We start from the raw sequence: 20,880 nt of genomic DNA on the forward strand, positions 1-20,880 counted from the left end.
TAGAGAGTTCCCATTGTAAACACCTAGGGTTTTTCAGCGAGTAAAAGATGTGAGGTCGTGCAAGTCATGAAGCGTGAATAACTGAAGGTTTGTAAGGTCGATAAAAAGTATGTTTGAGGCATTATAGATATGTGTGAATGGCAGCAAATGGGAGTAGCCAGTGCCAACATGGCTGTCTTGGTCTAGAGAGCGTGCTTTAATATGGTGAAGGCCACAAACTGAATTAATGGCTTGTACCACGATGGTCTATAAATCCACTGAGCTACCCACGATAACAGCGTACCTGAGTGTAATTTCTTTGTAACAATCTGCTCGCAATCGCTTAGTGTTTACTGATGTGCAAAAAACTAATTGTCCACAAAGGCTAATTGTATTACTGTAGGCCACATTGTGGTTGTAAACAACTGTCAGGTGTCTTACAGTAAGACACCTGATACCAGGTTTCTTTGCAAATAAGATACCTCCACACATCAAACGAAATGATACATACCATTGTCTAAGGCCTACTTAGCTATACAGTAGGAAGTGTCTATGAAAGTAAAAGTGACCATAGAAACAAGCTGATATATAGGGAAGTGAAGAATGAATGTAGCTATAATTAACACACATTTAACATTGTATTCTTATTTATCGTCAGCATTCAGTCCTGCAGCATTAAAACTAATTACTCTGAAATCTAACTGTGTAATAATTTGGCAGCAATTCTCACATTAACTATAGAAAAAGGTAACAAAGTTATTAGCTAATCAGAGTTGAAAGGAATGCAATAATGAACTTGAGCCATCCAATGTATTAGTTACAATCTGCATTGACATTAATTTTATTCTTGGCTGCAGATATCAGCTATTTGGTAACTTTTCTTTCAAAGATACAACCACCCATTACAGCAAAATTGTGTTTACATTGAGTTTTAATATGACATTGTTTCTTTACAGGTGGTGTTGACTTTAACACTGAAAACCAAACAGTCACATTCTCCAGTGGTATAACAACAAGTAATGTTAATATATCAGTGTTCAATGATACCATTGTTGAGGGAGATGAAATGTTTGACTTAACATTAACTGTACCAGAATTATTTAATGGAAGGATATCAGCTGGTAGTCGTGATGTGGTTGTTGGAGATATCACTGATAATACTGGTGAGTCTATTAATATTCATACCTTGTTGGTGCAAAAATTCACAATCATATGATATGAAATAACAGTCAAATTATAAGTAATTACAATTGACAACAATTATCTTTCGAAAATATGCAATTACTTGATTTATTTGTTATTGTTGTTTAGTGGTTGTGATCAACTTTGATGAAGGACAATTTACTGGTAGTGAATCATCAGGAATAATAGAGGTGGTAGTTGTTAAGGTTGGGGGAACATCTTCAGCTCCTCTTGATGTAATAGTTACTCCTTTTGAACAATCACCAGTAAACGCAAATGGTAAGGAATACATTGGTAGATATAATGTTTAGTGACTACTATACTCCTATAGGATCAGGTGTTGACTTTGACTCTAATCCAATTACTATAACAATTGAAGCTGGATCAACAGAGGGTAGAGGTAACATATCAGTGAGCTGTGATAATGTAGTAGAAGGAGTGGAGACTTTTGATATGAATTTAACACTTGCTAGTGATAATCCTCTAGTGAGAGTAGGTAGGGACACTTCAGTTGGAAGAATCACTGATAGTACAGGTATGATAGTAGTATAATATATCTATGTTGATCAGTGTGTGACATATATAATAATCTTGCATAGTTGTGGTGAACATTGAACAGTCCAGTTATGAGACAAGAGAGAACAGTAGTGAAGTGACATTAACACTAAGATTCAGTCAAGTATCATCTGAACCATTTGAAGTTGTACTGACTACAATGGACATCACTGCAACAGGTGGGTAAAGCAATTGGACATTGATTACATGAACATTTTGTATTAAGAAATAGGTGTAGCAACTGATAGGATAGGGGAGCTGAGACCTCTCCATTTTTATTACAGTGGGTCTTTGTGGTTTAAGCTAGTTCTTTTATACAATCTAATAGAGCAGTCAAGATACTTTAAACAAACAGTCATACACTCAAATAACTTTTCAGGAATATTTTCAACTAACGATTAAATTTTACATGGCTAATTGTTTGCTTTAACTTTTCTTCCTATATATACTGTTGCTAGAAGGCTGTCTTATATATCATCTTCATTGTTGCACTGCTATACATGCATCACATAATATGTACACATCTTTTACACTGAAAAAGAACAACATTTACACAAAATGTGTGTTGTATGTTGTAAGTACATAACCTAATTGTTTGTATTCACAGACGTTGATGATTACAATGGAACAATGATCAGAGTTGAAGTTCCTGCTGGAGTATTAGCACAATCATTTACAATAGATATTATTGATAATGATGTTGTAGAATGTGATGAAGTGTTCAGTGTCACTATAGAGTCTGTTACTACATGTGGAGTTACTACTGGAGATGTTATCAGTAGTAATGTGACTATAATGGATGATGATGGTGAGTGGAGTGACTAAAGAGTTGTAATCTTGTAAAAAATATTATAACTATATTCAAACACAGAGTCAATATTGTCACTGAACCAAACAGAATATTCGGTATCAGAAGTTGATGGTCAATTACTAGTGGGTGTTACACTTAGTAGAGTAACTTCACAAGATGTAACTATACTAGTCACTATCACTGATGTGACAACTACTGGTAATATTGTTAACCCAATGACTACATGATACTATTAATGTACATATCTTTCACAGGTGGAGAAGATTATAATATAACACAACAATCACTACTTGTCATACCAGCTGGGTTGACATCATCATTATATAGTGTAGATATTATTAATGATATGATACACGAAGATGATGAGACATTTGATATTACTACAATATTGATGACAACTTGTTTATCAATAAGTGTTGATAATAATTCTACTACTGTGACCATCGTTAATCATGGAGGTACAAAAGTGTTTGCGCATTAAAGTCACACCTATTTGAAAAGTTGTTGTTCAGACCCAATTTGTAGTTTAGTTACAAATAGAAAAATAATAAGATGATATGACACCTAGAAATCAATTTGTAATAGTTCGATATACTCCAATAGAACAGTTTGTGTATAAAATTTTTATCACAAAAGGTAACATTCTCTATCTCTCTTAATACCAGTAGCCCCCACCCCTGGCTAAACAAATTTGTGATATTGTGTCATCATAGAGCTACGTGTGTAGCTACTAGCTATGTTCATAATGGTTATGTGGCTAGTAGTTAACTAGAAGGTATTTAATATGTCTGTAGACACTGACAGTGCAGTATTAAATTATGTTTTGTTTAATCCTATTTATCTATTTGCAAATATTACGTGTGTGACCAGAAATCCAAAGCATGTCTCAAAATGGCTAGTGTTTCTCTTTTCTTTTTTTTGTGTCTACCGACTGACCCATTGTGTTAAAAGAAATTTCTAGTAACAACTTTTCAAGTGAAGTATTATGTACCATAAAGATGTGTGCAACGCATTACAGTGTAACAGTATAAAATTTATTTTATTATTATATTATCTAAATATCGTAAACAGTAAAAGTGACTTAGGGTATTTTGTTAACATTTTGGAGTATATAATCGTATGTTCTATTAGAGTAGTTGAATGGAACTCTCTAGCAACTGACCCATTGTGTCTGTATTTCTACCACTTTTACACTTCATAATAGAAATTATACTAACTTCATTTTGATGTTCACATTTTGTTCATGCAATTGTGGACAGATGCATACAGTTGGGTAAACACAGTTTTCCAAAACCATTTGCATACAGATAGGCTCTATATGGCTAAGTGTGGGAGTACTACCATGGAAAAAATTATACGTATCAACAAGCATAAAGACCATAATTGGTGGATTTAGCTTATTTATGTAATTTTGCATCACATACAATATTATGTCCATTTTATTTTAATGCAGTTATATCTGTGAGATTCAGCCAGTCCACATACAGTGTTAATGAAGATGTCAGTAATGTTACAATAATGTTAGAACTGAGTAGTTCACCTGCTACTGATGTCACTGTACAAGTGTTTAGTAGTGATGGAACAGCTACTGGTGAGTGTACAACATTACACTAATACATAATGTGATGATGAGTGATAAATTGTTGACTGTTACATTATTACAGGTAATGATAGAGATTACACATCTGGAGTGTATACTGTCACATTCTCTGCTGGAGTAAATTCATCACGACTCAACATTCTTATCACTGATGATAATATATTAGAAGATGATGAGACCTTTAATCTCACTATTAATCAGTCCGCACTACCTGATGGAGTTGTTGTAGGAGATCCTAGGGAAGTAACAGTGACCATTGTGGATGATGATGGTGAGGGCATTACACTATATAACAAAATTATTGATACTGTATAAACAATTAGAAAGTTACATCCTGTGTTATGTCCCAACAGATATCACAGTAAGCTTCAACCAGTCATCATACATTATTGATGAAGATGAAGGACCAGCACAACCAGTACTAGTTCTCAGTAACCCATCATCAACTGATATTATTGTAGTTATAACTGATATGAGTGGATCAGGTAATGATATGCCTAGTATATAGAGTGGTCTAATGAGTGTTATTAAATATCTTAGGAGGAATGGATGATTATGGTTCAGGATCATATCAAGTCACATTTACTGCTGGAGAGACAATCAGTTCATTTGATGTTCCAATAACTGATGATAATGTAGTGGAAGATGATGAAACCATTTATCTCACCATTCAGTCAACATCACTACAAAATAGAGTTAGTGTTACTAACCCATCACAAGCTAACATCACCATAATGGATACTACAAGTTAGTGACATGTAACTAGTGCTTGTCCAGATTCCATGTGTACATGAGCCAAACATTATCATATAGTATGGTAGTACTGTATAACAGAGATCATGGAGATTTAGGTTTTTCTGGCCAAAAAGAAATCAACTAAAAATTAGCTATATACACAAGACGATCCTGATGCTTTGGCAATATTGGTTAGGCTTTACCAAGCCCAAAAGTTACCTTCAGTATGACCCAAAACGTCTCTGAAAGGTAGGTACAAAATGTTTTATAATTCTTATTCAATGGAATTTTCTACTGACTGACTGCCTGCCTGCCTGCCTGCCTGCCTGCCTGCCTGCTTGCCTGCCTGCCTGCCTGCCTGCCTGCCTGCCTGCCTGCCTGCCTGCCTGCCTGCCTGCCTGCCTGCCTGCCTGCCTGCCTGCCTGCCTGCCTGCCTGCCTGCCTGCCTGCCTGCCTGCCTGCCTGCCTGCCTGCCTTCCTGCCTGCCTGCCTGATTCCTTCAGACAAGCATACCTCGATAATGACTAAGACTACCGGCTTGATTTTTTCACTGTTTGATTCACTTGGTCCTGCGATGTGTCTTTTGGCATACCACAGCATGTAAAGTGCATGCATCATGGACTTACCTTTGTCCTCCTTTGTGTATATACCATTTATTTTTGCTGACAGCACAAGGTGTTGATTCACAGTATTGTGGTGCATGGCTTCTCTATAAGTATATCAACAGGTGTTGGTGACCTCCCTTCTTTCCCTACATTTTATTGTTTAATCAAACTTAAAAGTTCCTAATTCTCTCTGATACATACATACAGTATTTGTCACAGAATAATAATATTGTGACCAGATTTGAGAAGGGGGTCTTATAGCCTTTCTATTTTGCATGTATCTACTATCCGGCAACCCATAACGTCTTGTATCACGATATCATGCTAAAACTTTGTCACATTACATCCCAAAACAGCATTGTTACTTTAGTATGCAATAGTTTTACATATGTACACAATAACATTGTTTCATGGTATAATATAATAGCAACATAAGAAACATAATTACGGTACTGCTCAAATGTGATGTTGCCTCACAAGAGTGCAAGTGATTTAAAAACTTGATAATATAAGGGTGTGGCACCCATTTTGTTCACGAGTATTCATCCTATTTCAGTTGGGATGAATACTCCTGAGTAAAATGGGTGCCACACTTTTTAATTAGTGAGTTTTTTAATCTCTCACACTCGCGAGATGACATTACATTTGAGCGGTACCATAAGATGCCGTAAGATGCCTGTTGTTATTATTATAGCACATTTTTGCTTGCAGATATTTCAGTGCAATTTAGACAGGACAGATTCTTTGGTTCTGAAGAAGATGGATCAGTAGTGGTAATGCTGGAGCTAGTAGGTGGAACATCTAGTAGATCATTTGATGTGATTGTAACTCCATCAGAACAATTACCTGTTTCTGCTGAAGGTATGATACCCACTTCATGAACTGAACCAACTTGCTAGGTTTACACTGTTGCTAAATAATTATGCAGTACTTCAACACATGTGATGTTGAAAAAGTAACTAACACATGTACCAGGTTACTAGTACTGTAAACTATAAACTTTGTTAAAAGCATAGGCAGCGGGAAGGAAAAGGGTGCATGTAGTATTGTAATGCTTATTAACAATCAAGGTACTATACCTGCAATATTAAACTTAAATACTTTGTACGTTGCTGCTTACTACTATCCACTCAAAAACAGCCAAGCTGTTAAAAAAGAGTGCGACCCTCAAAATCCTGGGTGTAAAAAGTTGTGAAATCAAAGGTGGCAGCCAAGAAATGGCTGCAATGATGTTAATGCTAATAAATTTTAACAATGTACACAGTATTAAAATCACTGCAGCCATTTCTTGGCCGCCACCTTTTATTTCACAACTTTTTCACCCAGGTTTTTGAGGGCCGCACCCTTTTTTACAGCTTGGCTGTTTTTGAGTGGATTTCACTTCTTTTTGTATTTGCAAAACCAAATCCTGCACCTTTTTACTGGGATATATGATTTCCAGGCTGTTGTATCACAAGTTTTGCTAGCATAGCACTTATTATGATGATTATGATGATGATGATTGGTGCGAGTCGATCATACTAGTCTGCTCGCAGATGCCTTGGGGTGAAACTAATTTGATACTACAAATATACCACTTATCGATACGAAAATGGCTCTACTTTGATGAAATAGCTACTAGATTGAGCCTCAAAGTGTTGCAACAATAGTATGGTGCTAATTCTCTAATAGAGCACACATTTTTGTTTTCACTGAAATCATATAATAGAACACACATAGAATGTTCTATAATAATCTAAATTTTTTATTGGTAGATCAGTAGTCTTACTTATTGAACTAGAAAGTGTGATTCACTGAGATAGCAGTGGTTCAGTGGTTAAGGATGCAGGCGTTAGGTATGGAGGTCCTCGGTTCGAACTCTGGTCATGATCACTTCATTTTTTCCCCCAACATTTTTATGCACCTTTTTTTGCCCCCCCAGTGACTGCTCTATTAGAGTATCTCCATCCCCGATTTTACACTTGCTCGATTTTTGCTTTATAACTTTGTAACTGTAAGCATTTTGCTGTTCTAACCACCAAAAGGCACTCCTACGATGATAAGCCTATATACACATGAATTTTCAAGTTATTCCTTTACTCGGTTTACCCTGTAGCCGTGACAAAAGTTACATCTTTTTTTACGTGAATAATTGCTCACAACTCCTTGGATATTTATCAGATTCATAGTAAACTTTGTACGCGAATGTACCTTTATACACTCTTTACTTGTGCCACACATCGATGCAATGGAGTTACAAGTTTACATTACAATTTTTGCAAAGGGTGCAAAAAGAAATTGAAGCCCCGGTAGCCCCCTATGGCAAGGAAAAAAAAAACAAAGAAATTAAAATGAAACTTTGGCCACTCAGATCTTAGAAATGACTAGAGAGATTTGCTTCACATTTGGTATGTGGCTTGGCCTACCTGGCGGACACCTCTGTAGTGAAACTAGTTCCAATTGGATAAGGGATCATGGAGCTACAAAGGCGTGAAAATCGCATTTTCTTTCTTCCTGTAAATATACTCACGGTGTGGCTCGCCGGCTTCTTGGGCCGCATGGCACACTACCGTGTGTCTTGTTTAATTTCTAGTCAGAATTTACTTTGGGGGGAGGGGGACATTCTTTTGCACTCCCAAAATTGACATCTATGTCATAGCATGTTCACACTCCACTATGTATTTCTTAAATATACAAATACATAAACAGTCAGCATTACAAAGTTGCAATATTTCATCCACTTTTTGCCTTGCTTCATCATCTTTTTCAAAGGCTCTAACTTGGGAACTTCATGTTACCTGAAAGTGCTTATAATTGAAATGAGTCCTTCAGTTTTATGAAATTACAATGGCATGATATTCTTATGCTAGTTACATTGACTGTATACCATAATTCACTTTATTTTTGTGCAAAACAAAAAATAAGTATGTAAAAAAACTTTTTTGTATGATTTACACGAACGACTACTCTATTAATGGCTATTCTAATAGAGTAGTTCGATATTGGATAAAAATATTCATGTAAGAAATGTTTGTACAAATTTTGTATACAAAAATTATTTTACGATGAAAAAATTACGGTATTTTACAATAGCTAAAAGTATACAAAAATTAGCAATTACCAGGTCTAAGTGTAAATTACATTATGTGTTAATATTATACTGTGACTGGCTCACATGGTACGAAACCTTCTGAGTCACTTTGAATACATTATTACATCCTTTAGACATTTTGCAAGCACCTGGATTTCATTGTGCCCATACAAGCTGTACCTTGGAACAACAAAATTATGATCATGTACCAATGGTGCAATTTATATTGGTTAACTAATGCATTTGATTTAGAAAAAGTCAAACCCTCTATACAAAACAGCTTGGCTTTTGGGGAAGTGCTGGCATTGTTTTTGAAAAATAGGGTGGTTAGCATAAGCGACCAGAGGTTTATACTATACTTCACAAATACCTCCATGAAAGCAGTATCAACCTTGAAATTTCACCAGGAGGTAGCGCTTTTCTCATTGAATATTTAACATAGGTTTGAGAAATAGTATCTGATTAGTGTCTGTGTTATGAACAGATTTCTGTATTCCATTATAAGACATATTATCAAACACCGGTGCCTATTATCGAACACCCAATACGTTGCTCAATTATCGAACACCCAATACGTTGATCAATTATCGAATATTTTGCACCTCTTCTACTCTTGTGACCTCAGTACAATCTACGTACTCTTACTTTTTATATCAACATGTTAACTGAAGTACCATGATAGTGTAACTGAAGTATAGTTTTGATACAAGCATGCACTTGTAAGTTACAACAGTGAATCGTTTAGTCTTAAATGCGTACAGTAAAAATTCAGCTCATTACGAACAATAACACTGTCTTATCATCCTTGTTTACAACAACCCCTTCTGTACAGTCTTCATGGATACATCTTCCACTTGGAAAAATGATAAACGGTTGGCCAATTTTGTTGCCAAAGTCACACTGGAGTTAAAGTTCTTTCACGGTGATTTCTGTGTTCTTTTTCTTCATTTAATTGGTGGTGGCAATGATTGTCAAGACTGCTGTGATGTCAACACATAAACTCTAAAGGATGGAAAGCTCATTGAGAATAGACTACACTATTGAATTTCTCCATATAAACACCTTACGAGTATGTGGAATAATATTGTAAAGTTCTGAATATGTTGTGGGATTGTAATGTTAAATAATAGGTACCATTCGATAATAGGTCACTTATGCTGAATCAAAATGCTGGAAAAATATGTACTGTAGTATTTTCTGTTGAAAAGTGGAGACACAGCAACTTAGCTAATTTTGCATATACAAGATTGAGATACTCTAATAGAACAGCCACAAACAGTATTAGGTGAGCAGTATACAGCTCCTTTTATAGGTAGGCCAACTAGAGATTGAGATAGTCTAATAGAACAATCACTATTCTGGAATATTCTAATAGAACAATCACCATTATGCATATCATACAGTATGATAGTAACTGTATAGTAGGGACCACAAAGGAGTAGGCATGGCCCACGAAATAATATCACCCAAAAACCAGCCTCAATTTTCCCTGATCGCGTTGAGGCAGTATTGGCTAGGTAAAACTAAGCCCAAACAAGCTTTCAGATCGGCCCGAAATGCTTTCAACAAGTTGCTATGGAATTTAAAAATAATTTATTTGATGGAATTTTCCACTGACTGAGTAAGTAACTGACTGACTGATTCCTTCAGACAAGCGTAACTCAATAACGGCTAAAGCTATGGGCTTAATTTTTTTCACTATTCGACATCACTTCGGCCGGACAGGTGCCTTTTGGCATACCACAGTACATACAATGCATTCTTTATGGACTTACCAGTGTCCTCGTTTGTGTCCCATTCATCTTTGCTGACAGCGAAAGGTGTTGATTTGGCGGTAGCACGTGATGGCTTCCCTTCGTAATGGAAATCGTCCGTATTTTTCATAGTGGCTATTTTGATTGCAGAGGTGCTTTTCAAACAGTTCTTGATTCGTACTGCTGTGTAACGGGTTGAACATAGCCGACAGCGAAGCGTAATGGATACTTCACTTTTCAGATGATAATTAATATAATTGGGGCGCGCGGCACTGTTTCTTTCTTTTGGTATGCGTGGATTGTAGGGGTGCTTTACAAACAGTTCTTGATTTGAAATGCTGTGTAACAGATTTAACCAGTGTTGGGCAAGTTACTTTGTAAAATTAACTAGTACATGTTACATATTACTTGCAACTGAACTATTTAGTTACAGTTACATATTAGCCATAAAATAAAGTAACTATAATAATATTACATATTATATTACTTTGTGTCCACAGCCTTAAGCTGTCACGTGTGAAACTACCTCCTTATCACGTGACATGATTGCATTGTTTGACAATGTGCAAAATCTTGGTTATAAGTAAGAAGCTGGTGAATAAGCTTCATTCAGTAGGCTTCATTACTTCGTTGTGGCTAATCGTTACTCAGTGGAAGAGTAAGGACCATAGCACATCGATAAAAAGTACCGAAACAAGTTGGAGTAGTCCATGATTTTCAATCACCGTAAAACAATAGAAGTGTTATATCCCTACTGTGTTCAAGATACCATAATGGAAATGCACAGTAGGGATATAACACTTCTCATTGTTTTACGGTGATTTAATATCATGGACTACTCCAACTTGTTTCAGTACTTTTTATCGATGTGCTATGGTCCCTACTCTAGTTGAAAATTCCAAATTTTTTTCATGTACTTGTTCTAATAAAACAGTCAACATACTTGTGAGCTTGAAACACTGCATAAATATTTATTAATGATAAGCAATGTGGATAAATTTTAAGCAAAATATATAGCAAGTAGGTCACACAAAAGCAAAGAAAAGTGGGCTGGAAAAAACTAAATGGCTACTTAGCTATAGCTATACAGTAGGAAGTGTCTATGAAAGTAAAAATAACCATAGAAACAAGCTGATATTTATAGAGAAGTGAAGAATGAATGTAGCTGTAATTAACATACATTTAACATTGTATTCTTATTTATCATCAGCATTCACTCATGCAGCATTAAAACTAATTACTCTGAAATTTAACTGTGTAATAATTTGGCAGCAATTCTCACACTAACTATAGAAAAAGGTAACAAAGTTATTAGTCAATCAGAGTTTAAAGGAATGCAATAATGAACTTGAGCCATCCAATGATTTAATTACAATCTGCATTGACATTAATTTTATTCTTGGCTGCAGATATCAGCTATTTTTGTTACTGGTAACTTTTCTTTCAAAGATGCAACCACTCAATGGCACTCATTACAGCAAACTTGTGTTTACATTGAGTTTTAATATGACATTGTTTCTTTACAGGTGATGTTGACTTTAACACTACAGACCAAACAGTCACATTCCCCAGTGGTATAACAACAAGTAATGTTAGTATATCAGTATTCAATGATACAATTGTTGAGGGAGATGAAATGTTTGACTTAACATTAACTGTACCAGAATTATTTAACGGAAGGATATCAGCTGGTAGTCGTGATGTGGCTGTTGGAGATATCACTGATAATACTGGTGAGTCTATTAATAATCATACCATGTTGGTGCAAAAATGCACAATCATATGATATAAAATAACAGTCAAATTATAAATTTACAATTGAAAAAAAATTATCTTTCAAAACTATGCAATTGCTTGATTTGTTTGTTATTGTTGTTTAGTGGTTGTGATCAACTTTGCTGAAGGACAATTTACTGGTAGTGAATCATCAGGAATAATAGAGGTGGTAGTTGTTAAGGTTAGGGGAACATCTTCAGCTCCTCTTGATGTAATAGTCACTCCTTTTGAACACTCACCAGTAAACGCAACTGGTAAGGAATACATTGGTAGATATGATGTTTAGTGATTACTATACTACAATAGGATCAGGTGTTGACTTTGACTCTAATCCAATTACTATAACAATTGAAGCTGGATCAACAGAGGGTAGAGGTATCATATCAGTGAGCTGTGACAATGTGATAGAAGGAGTGGAGACTTTTGATATGAATTTAACACTTGTTAGTGATAATCCTCGAGTGAGGGTAGGTAGGGACACTTCAGTTGGAAGAATCACTGATAGTTCAGGTATGATAGTAGTATAATATATCTATGTTGATCAGTGTGTGACATATATAATATTCTGTATAGTTGTGGCGAACATTGAACAGTCCAGTTATGAGACAAGAGAGAACAGTAGTGAAGTGACATTAACACTAACATTCAGTCAAGTATCATCTGAACCATTTGAAGTTGTACTGACTACAATGGACATCACTGCAACAGGTGGGTAAAGCAATTGGACATTGATTACATGAACATTAATTTTTATGTTAAGAAATAGGTGTAGCAACTGATAGGATAGGGGAGCTGAGACCTGTCCATTTTTATTACTGTGTGTCTTTGTGGTTTAAGCTAGTTCTTTTAGACAATCTAATAGAGCAGTCAGGATACTTTAAACAAACAGTCATAAAGTCAAATTACTTTTCAGGAATATTTTCAACTAACAAATTAAATTTTAGACGACTAATTGTTCGCTTAAAATTTTCTTCCTATATATATATACTGTTGCTAGAAGGCTGTCTTATATATCATCTTCATTGTTGCACTGCTATGCATACATCACATAATATGTACACATCTTTTATACTAAAAATAACGACATTTACACAAAATGTGTGTTGTATGTTGTAAGTACATAACCTAATTTATTGTATTCACAGATGTTGATGATTACAATGGAACAAGGATCACAGTTGATGTTCCTGCTGGAGTATTAACACAATCATTTACAATAGATATTATTGATAATGATGTTGTAGAATGTGATGAAGTGTTCAGTGTCACTATAGAGTCTGTTACCACATGTGGAGTTACTACTGGAGATGTTATTAGTAGTAATGTGACTATAATAGATGATGATGGTGAGTGGAGTGACTAAAGAGTTGTAATCTTGTAAAAAATTTTTTAACTATTCAACCACAGAGGCAGTATTGTCACTGAACCAAACAGAATATTCAGTATCAGAAGTTGATGGTCAATTACTAGTGGGTGTTACACTTAGTAGAGTAACATCACAAGATGTAACTGTACTAGTCACTATCACTGATGGGACAACTACTGGTAATATTGTTAACCCAATGACTACATGATACTATTAATGTACATATCTTTGACAGGTGGAGAAGATTATAATGTAACACAACAATCACTACTCGTCATACCAGCTGGGTTGACATCATCATTATATAGTGTAGATATTATTAATGATATGATACATGAAGATGATGAGACATTTGATATTACTATAACATTGATGACAACTTGTTTATCAATAAGTGTTGATAATAATTCTACTACTGTGACCATCATTAATCATGGAGGTAAGTGTGACATTCTTAACAACTATAATTGTGACTGTTTCTGAGAAAACCGGTATTATCGCCAATTTAAAAGTATCGAGAAACATCGATTTTAACTGAGTTGGGATGAATTAGGCTAAGTTATGGGCCATTCAGGGCTCAGAACTGGCTAAAATGAAAGGAAATTTACAGCACAGGTCATTGTCCGACACCACGAAGCTGTACAGCCATGCACAGCCATCTTCTGGTTGGCCAGGGCTCCATCAAGATCCCAGACCACCCATACAGCTCGCCACTGTGCTTTTAAAAAGCAGTCAGCAAAAGTAGACCACTTTGCTCTGGTCGACTGTAACAGTGAAATTTGATAGTGCATTCATTAAGCTTTGTGTTTGTGTGAAAAAATCAAAATTCCTGTGTTGGGCGATAAGACCGGTTTTTGCAGATCCAGTCACAATTGTACAAATTTAATACAGTCCATTGCATCATACAGTGTGATAGTACTGTATAGTAGGGACCACAAAGGTGTGGGTGTGGCCATGGAAAAGTAAACCCAAAACCAGCCTTTCTTTTCCGTGACGATGATGAAGCAGTATTGGTTAGGCAAAACTAAGCCCAAACAAGCCTTCAGATCGACCCGAAATGCTTTCAACAACTTGCTATGATTTTTCAAAAAATCAATAAATGGAATTTTATAGTGACTGACTGATTCCTTCAGACAAGCGTAACTTGATACTGGCTAAGGCTACAGGCTTGATTTTTTCACTGTTGGACGTTGCTTCAGCCCGACAGGTGCATACCACAGTAGTGGTGATTCTAGACCTGAACTACAAGCATGACTATTGTTGTATGACTGTAACATAAAGTAGAATTTCAAGGGTCTGGGGTTGCAGGATTTTGCAATTTGAAGGCTTGGAAACAACCTATTTTTTATTGATGTGTTGTGGTCCCTAATTCCACTGTTTTGTGTACTTGTAACAATGAAAAATAAAATAAAGTAATTATCGTAAAAGTTAAAATAGTGTCCATAATTATTTCCTTAATTTCTGATATGCTAACAGTGTAATTTCTTGTTAAGACTCACACACAATACATATCTACTGGACTCACATACTGAGTTTCTAATCAATATCCTACCTTTTATCCAACCTTAATTTACACCCATAACAAAAGTACTTTTAGCCGCTGCAGTTATACAGTTACTTGAGTGGGTTGGGGTTAGGACACTAAGTGATTGTGCACAAAAGAATGCATACTGGCCAATGTCTGAAACCTGAAAGTGTTTTATACTGTAGATATTATCTAATCAAAAATAGCTAAGCTGTAAAAAAAGGTGCGGCCCCAAAAAAGGCCATGGTGAAAAAAGATGTGAAATCCAATGTGGCGGCCAAGAAATGGCTGTGATGGTAGGTTAATGGTAAAAATTTTAATAACGACAATTCATGTGAATTTGGTGCCGCTTGGTCTTGGCACAAAATTCACCTGACTTGTCGTTATTAAAATTTTTACCATTAACCTACCATCACAGCCATTTCTTGGCCGCCACCTTGGATTTCACATCTTTTTTCACCATGGCCTTTTTGGGGTCGCACCTTTTTTTACAGCTTAGCTGTTTTTGATTAGATTTCATTTCTTTTTGTGTTTGTATACCCCAAAGCCGGCCTATGGCCGGTTTTGGTGATTTTCTTTTCTTTACCACAGGAAGAAGAAAAGATGAAGCAGATGTTAAATACTTTAAATATTTCTGATTTTATCAGTAAATGAACAAATTATACATATATATATATATAATACATATATTTATTACAGAACACTCTACACGGTGGTTTCTTTATAACTGAACACTCTACAAAGTGACTTCTTCTAGCTGATATTTCTATAGGGCTATTTGTTTGTAGCTGAACTCTCTACATGATGGTTTCTTCGCAGCTGAACTCTCTACAAGGTAACTTCTTCTAGCTGATGTCTCTACAGGGTCACTTGTTTGTAGTTGAACTCTCTACATGATGGTTTCTTTGTAGCTGAACTCTCTACAAAGTAACTTCTTCTAGTTGATGTCTCTACAGGGTCACTTGTTTGTAGTTGAACTCTCTACATGATGGTTTCTTTGTAGCTGAACTCTCTACAAAGTAACTTCTTCTAGCTGATGTCTCTACAGGGTCACTAGTTTGTAGCTGAACTCTCTACATGGTGGTTTCTTTGTAACTGAACTCTCTACAAGGTGACTTCTACTAGCTGATCTTTCTACAAGGTGATTTGTTTATGATTGAACTCTCTACATGATGGTTTCTTTGCAGCCGAACTCTCTACAAGGTAACTTCTTTTACTGATGTCTGTACAGGGTGAAGTGTTTGTAGCTGAACTCTCTACAAGGTAACTTCTTTAGCTGATCTCTTTACAGGGTGATTTGTTTGTAGCTGAACTCTCTACAGGTGATTTGTTTGCAGCTGAACTCTCTACATGATGGTTTCTTTGTAGCTGAACTCTCCACAAGGTAATTTCTTCTATCTGATCTCTGTACAGGGTGAATTGTTTGTAGCTGAACTCTCTACAAGGTAACTTCTTCTAGCTGATCTCTCTATACAGGGTGATTTGTTTGTAGCTGAACTCTCTACAGGTGATTTGTTTGTAGCTGAACTCTCTACATGGTGGTTTCTTTGTAGCTGAACTCTCCACAAGGTAATTTCTTCTATCTGATCTCTGTACAGGGTGAATTGTTTGTAGCTGAACTCTCTACAAGGTGACTTCTTCTAGCTGATCTTTCTACAGGGTGATTTGTTTGTAGCTGAACTCTCTACAAAGAACTTCTTCAAACTGATCTCTGTACAGGGTGAATTGTTTGTAGCTGAACTCTCTACAAGGTAACTTCTTCTAGCTGAACTCTCTACAGAGTGATCTTTTCGTAGCTGAAACTCTCTACAGGGTGATTTGTTTGCAGCTGAACTCTCTACATGATGGATTCTTTTGTAGCTGAACTCTCTACAAGGTGACTTCTACTTGCTGAACTCTCTACAGGTGATTTGTTTGTAGCTGAACTCTCTACATGGTGGTTTCTTTGTAACTAAACTCTCTACAAGGTGACTTCTTCTAGCTGATCTTTCTACAGGGTGATTTGTTTGTAGCTGAACTCTCTACAAAGAACTACTTCAAACTGATCTCTGTACAGGGTGAATTGTTTGTAGCTGAACTCTCTACAAGGTAACTTCTTCTAGCTGAACTCTCTACAGAGTGATCTTTTCGTAGCTGAAACTCTCTACAGGGTGATTTGTTTGCAGCTGAACTCTCTACATGATGGATTCTTTTGTAGCTGAACTCTCTACAAGGTGACTTCTACTTGCTGAACTCTCTACAGGGTGAATTGTTTGTAGCTGATCTCTCTACACGATAGTTTCTTTGTAGCTGAACTCTCTACAAGGTAAATTCTTCTAGCTGATCTTTCTACAGGGTGGTTTGTTTGTAGCTGAATTCTCTACAGCATGATTTATTTGCAGCTGAACTCTCTATAGGGTGAATTCTTCTAGCTAAACTCTCTACAGGGTGATCTTTTCGTAGCTGAACTCTCCCCAGGGTGATTTTTTTCAGCTGAACTCTCTACATGATGGTTTCTTTGTAGCTGAACTCTCTACAAGGTGACTTCGTCTAGCTGATTTCTCTACAGGGTGATTTGTTTGCAGCTGAACTCTCTACATGGTGCATAGTTTCTTTGTAACTGAACTCTCTACAAGGTGACTTCTTCTAGCTGATCTCTCTACAGGGTGATTTGTTTCTAGGTGAACTCTCTACAGGGTGACTTGCCTGTAGCTGAATTGTCTATCAGATTAACTGGTTGTAGCTGAATTCTGTACAGAATAACTTGCAATGTAATATAATTCTTTAATGGAGTAAGTTATAAAGGTAGCCGAATGCTCTATTAAGGTGACTGTTCTGTTAGAGTATCTCGATCTCGCATTTGCAACACGTAGTTGGCTTTCGAATAATCAGTGGTTTGTAATCCGATTCTTCTGTACTACTGCAAGGAATTTCTATGATGATTATTCCAGCTACACACCGATTTTCAGCTCATTGCTCTAAGTGGTTTGCCTGGTAGGCGTGAAAACTAATAGCTTTTTTATTCATAAATATCGATTGCATAATTGTGACACAGGTTAGGTTTTGTGTCATATCTCCATGGTCTTTATCTCGATTCTTTTCAAACCACAAAAAGGCACTCCTACGATGGTTACTTCATCTACATAGCAATTTTCAACTCATTCCTTCAAGGGGTTTACCCTGTGGGCGTGACAGACCTTAGACCTTATTTTACGCGAATAATCGATCATAACTCTGTGAATGTCCATCAGATTCCTACCAAAGTTGGTACTGAGATCTGCCTTAATGAGCCCTTCAAGTGGGCCAAATTTCAGCCCGATTGGAGCATGAATTCGTGTTTTATGGCGGATTTTGCGAAGTGTGCAAAATGAAGAAGTAGAAGAAGAAGAATAAGAAGAAAAAAACGAAAAAAATAAAACGAAATGTTGTTCGCTCATATCTCGGAAATAGCACGACCGATTTTCTTCAAATTTGGTATGTAGACTCCCATAACTGGCCGGCACTTCTGTAGCAAATTTGGTTCCAATCGGATAAGAGATCACAGAGCTACATAAGTGTGAAAATTGCGTTTTCTTTCTTCCTGTTAATATACTCACGGTGTGGCGCGCCGGCTTCTTGGGCCGCACGACACACTATCGTGTGTCTTGATAAAAGGTTAGCATACATGTATCACACTGTTTTACTGAGGTTACAAAAATTAATGTATCAGCAGATTTAGCTTGACTTCACTGGCTCCTGTCAGCATTACAGTAGATATCTAAAGGCTTTATTTGTTGTGTAGAACTCAAGTCTGTTTTGAGCTCAGTCTATGAATCCAGTCCACAAGTCTAGTGTGCAAATTGGGTTAGGCCTGTACTGGCTTGGCTGCATTGAAATAGAGTTTCACTCACATACTGTAAGTGCGGACAGACACATGAATTTCCCAAACTAAATTTGCTGACTTTTAATTGAGACGAGATCCCATGCAATTGATAAATCAAGTCTTATCACTAATAATTATTTGAATGTGACAGTACTTAGTTGCAGATTTTCACCACATACAATAATTCATATTTTTAATTTAGTTATAACTGTGATATTCAGCCAGTCCACATACAGTGCTAATGAAGATGTCAGTAATGTTACAATAATGTTAGAACTGAGTAGTTCACCTGCTATTGATGTCACTGTACAAGTGTTTAGTAGTGATGGAACAGCTACTGGTGAGTGTACAACATTACACTAATACATAATGTGATGTTGAGTGATAAATTGTTGACTGTTACATTATTACAGGTAATGATAGAGATTACACATCTGGAGTATATACTGTCACATTCTCTGCTGGAGTAAATTCATCCCAACTCAACATTCTTATCACTGATGATAATATATTAGAAGATGATGAGACCTTTAATCTGACTATTAATCAGTCCTCACTACCTGATGGAGTTGTTGTAGTAGATCCTAGTCAAGTAACGGTGACCATTGTGGATGATGATGGTTAGTGTATACATTGTATAGCAGATAGGATACTGTATAAACAATTGGAAAGTTTCACCCTGTTATGTCCCAACAGATATCGCAGTAAGCTTCAACCAGTCATCATACATTGTTGATGAAGATAATGGACCAGCACAACTTGTACTAGTTCTCAGTAACCCATCATCAACTGATATTACTGTAGTTATAACTGATATGAGTGGATCAGGTAATGATATGCCTAATGTATAGAGTGCTCTCTTGTATGAGTGCTTATCAAATACCTTAGGAGGAATGGATGATTATGGTTCAGGATCATATCAAGTCGCATTTACTGCTGGAGAGACAATTACTTCATTTTATGTTCCAATAACTAATGATAATGTAGTAGAAGATGATGAAACCATTGATCTCACCATTCAGTCAACATCACTACCAAATAGAGTTAGTGTTACTAACCCATCACAAGCTAACATCACCATAATGGATACTACAAGTTAGTGACATGTAACTAGTGTTTGTCCAGACTCCATGTGTGCATGTATTATTGTCCAAACTGTTGCACATAATAATGATAATGTTGTATACTCGAGGGCGTATCCAGGAAATTTTGGAAGAGAGTTTGAATTTGGAAGTGGAATGTCTGGGAAATTCCCAGAATATTGCGCTACAGGCAGATTCTAGATGAAAATTATGCACACATAATCTACTCTGTGGCAGTAACTTAGCTCTGTGTGCATCTATCTAGCTGAAACCTACACTGCTGTTTATGCAGCTTATCAATACTATAATCCTGCTGTATTATTAATGAAACTAGCTAATCTTCACTTCTGGATAGCATACTGATTCCCAACTTTAATCTACCAGCACACCGCTCTTCTCTGAGATACATTCCTGAGCTCCTTTTGTTGGCAAAGCGTTATTCCAAGTACAAACTTTAACATATTCTTGGTTTTTCTCTCAACTTGTCACTAGACTGGCTTGTACTCCAATACATTCGAGACATGACGTGCTCGCCTCATGGCACTTAACATTGTACTAAACAGAGACATTCACAGTGTATTTTGCTTACAGATATTTCAGTGCAATTCATCCAGGACAGATTCTTTGGTACTGAAGAAACTGGATCAGTAGTGGTAATACTGGAGCTAGTAGGAGGATCATCTAGTAGATCATTTGATGTGATTGTAACTCCATCAGAACAATCACCTGTTTCTGCTGAAGGTATGACCTAAAGCACTATGACACTAGACGGTATCATAACTAACCCTGATAAAAACTGTAAACCACCTGAACAAGTAGAATTGCATTAAAAAAATGCAGGGTCGGTTCTAGAAAATTTACTGACTGGTTTCCAATTGAAAGGCAGAGAAACCCATCAGGGGTGGGGTCCATTCTGAGACATTTTATTGTTGGTAATTATGAGTAAAATCACCCTAATAAATTGTTTCACAGTCAAATCTTACCACTCTAAGACTATAA

At 36.3% G+C, this 20,880-nt stretch overlaps 1 protein-coding gene across 1 annotated transcript in view; it reads left to right on the top strand.

The window, feature by feature from the left end:
• The window catches only part of LOC136247807 (adhesion G-protein coupled receptor V1-like), a 63,944-nt gene that overhangs the window by 2,672 nt on the left and 40,392 nt on the right, over positions 1-20,880 (top strand). Inside the window, exons 3-26 of the mRNA XM_066039630.1 lie at positions 936-1,142; positions 1,291-1,440; positions 1,493-1,696; positions 1,761-1,895; positions 2,324-2,524; positions 2,588-2,725; positions 2,782-2,985; positions 3,981-4,118; positions 4,192-4,398; positions 4,481-4,612; positions 4,668-4,874; positions 6,179-6,328; positions 11,818-12,024; positions 12,172-12,321; positions 12,374-12,577; positions 12,641-12,775; positions 13,213-13,413; positions 13,475-13,612; positions 13,669-13,872; positions 19,002-19,139; positions 19,213-19,419; positions 19,496-19,627; positions 19,688-19,894; positions 20,473-20,622. Of these exons, the coding sequence (XP_065895702.1) occupies positions 936-1,142; positions 1,291-1,440; positions 1,493-1,696; positions 1,761-1,895; positions 2,324-2,524; positions 2,588-2,725; positions 2,782-2,985; positions 3,981-4,118; positions 4,192-4,398; positions 4,481-4,612; positions 4,668-4,874; positions 6,179-6,328; positions 11,818-12,024; positions 12,172-12,321; positions 12,374-12,577; positions 12,641-12,775; positions 13,213-13,413; positions 13,475-13,612; positions 13,669-13,872; positions 19,002-19,139; positions 19,213-19,419; positions 19,496-19,627; positions 19,688-19,894; positions 20,473-20,622 (4,146 nt within the window). The remainder of the gene's footprint in view (positions 1-935; positions 1,143-1,290; positions 1,441-1,492; positions 1,697-1,760; positions 1,896-2,323; positions 2,525-2,587; positions 2,726-2,781; positions 2,986-3,980; positions 4,119-4,191; positions 4,399-4,480; positions 4,613-4,667; positions 4,875-6,178; positions 6,329-11,817; positions 12,025-12,171; positions 12,322-12,373; positions 12,578-12,640; positions 12,776-13,212; positions 13,414-13,474; positions 13,613-13,668; positions 13,873-19,001; positions 19,140-19,212; positions 19,420-19,495; positions 19,628-19,687; positions 19,895-20,472; positions 20,623-20,880) is intronic.

The sequence above is a fragment of the Dysidea avara genome, chromosome 2, assembly GCF_963678975.1.
Source record: "Dysidea avara chromosome 2, odDysAvar1.4, whole genome shotgun sequence".
Classification (NCBI taxonomy): domain Eukaryota; kingdom Metazoa; phylum Porifera; class Demospongiae; order Dictyoceratida; family Dysideidae; genus Dysidea; species Dysidea avara.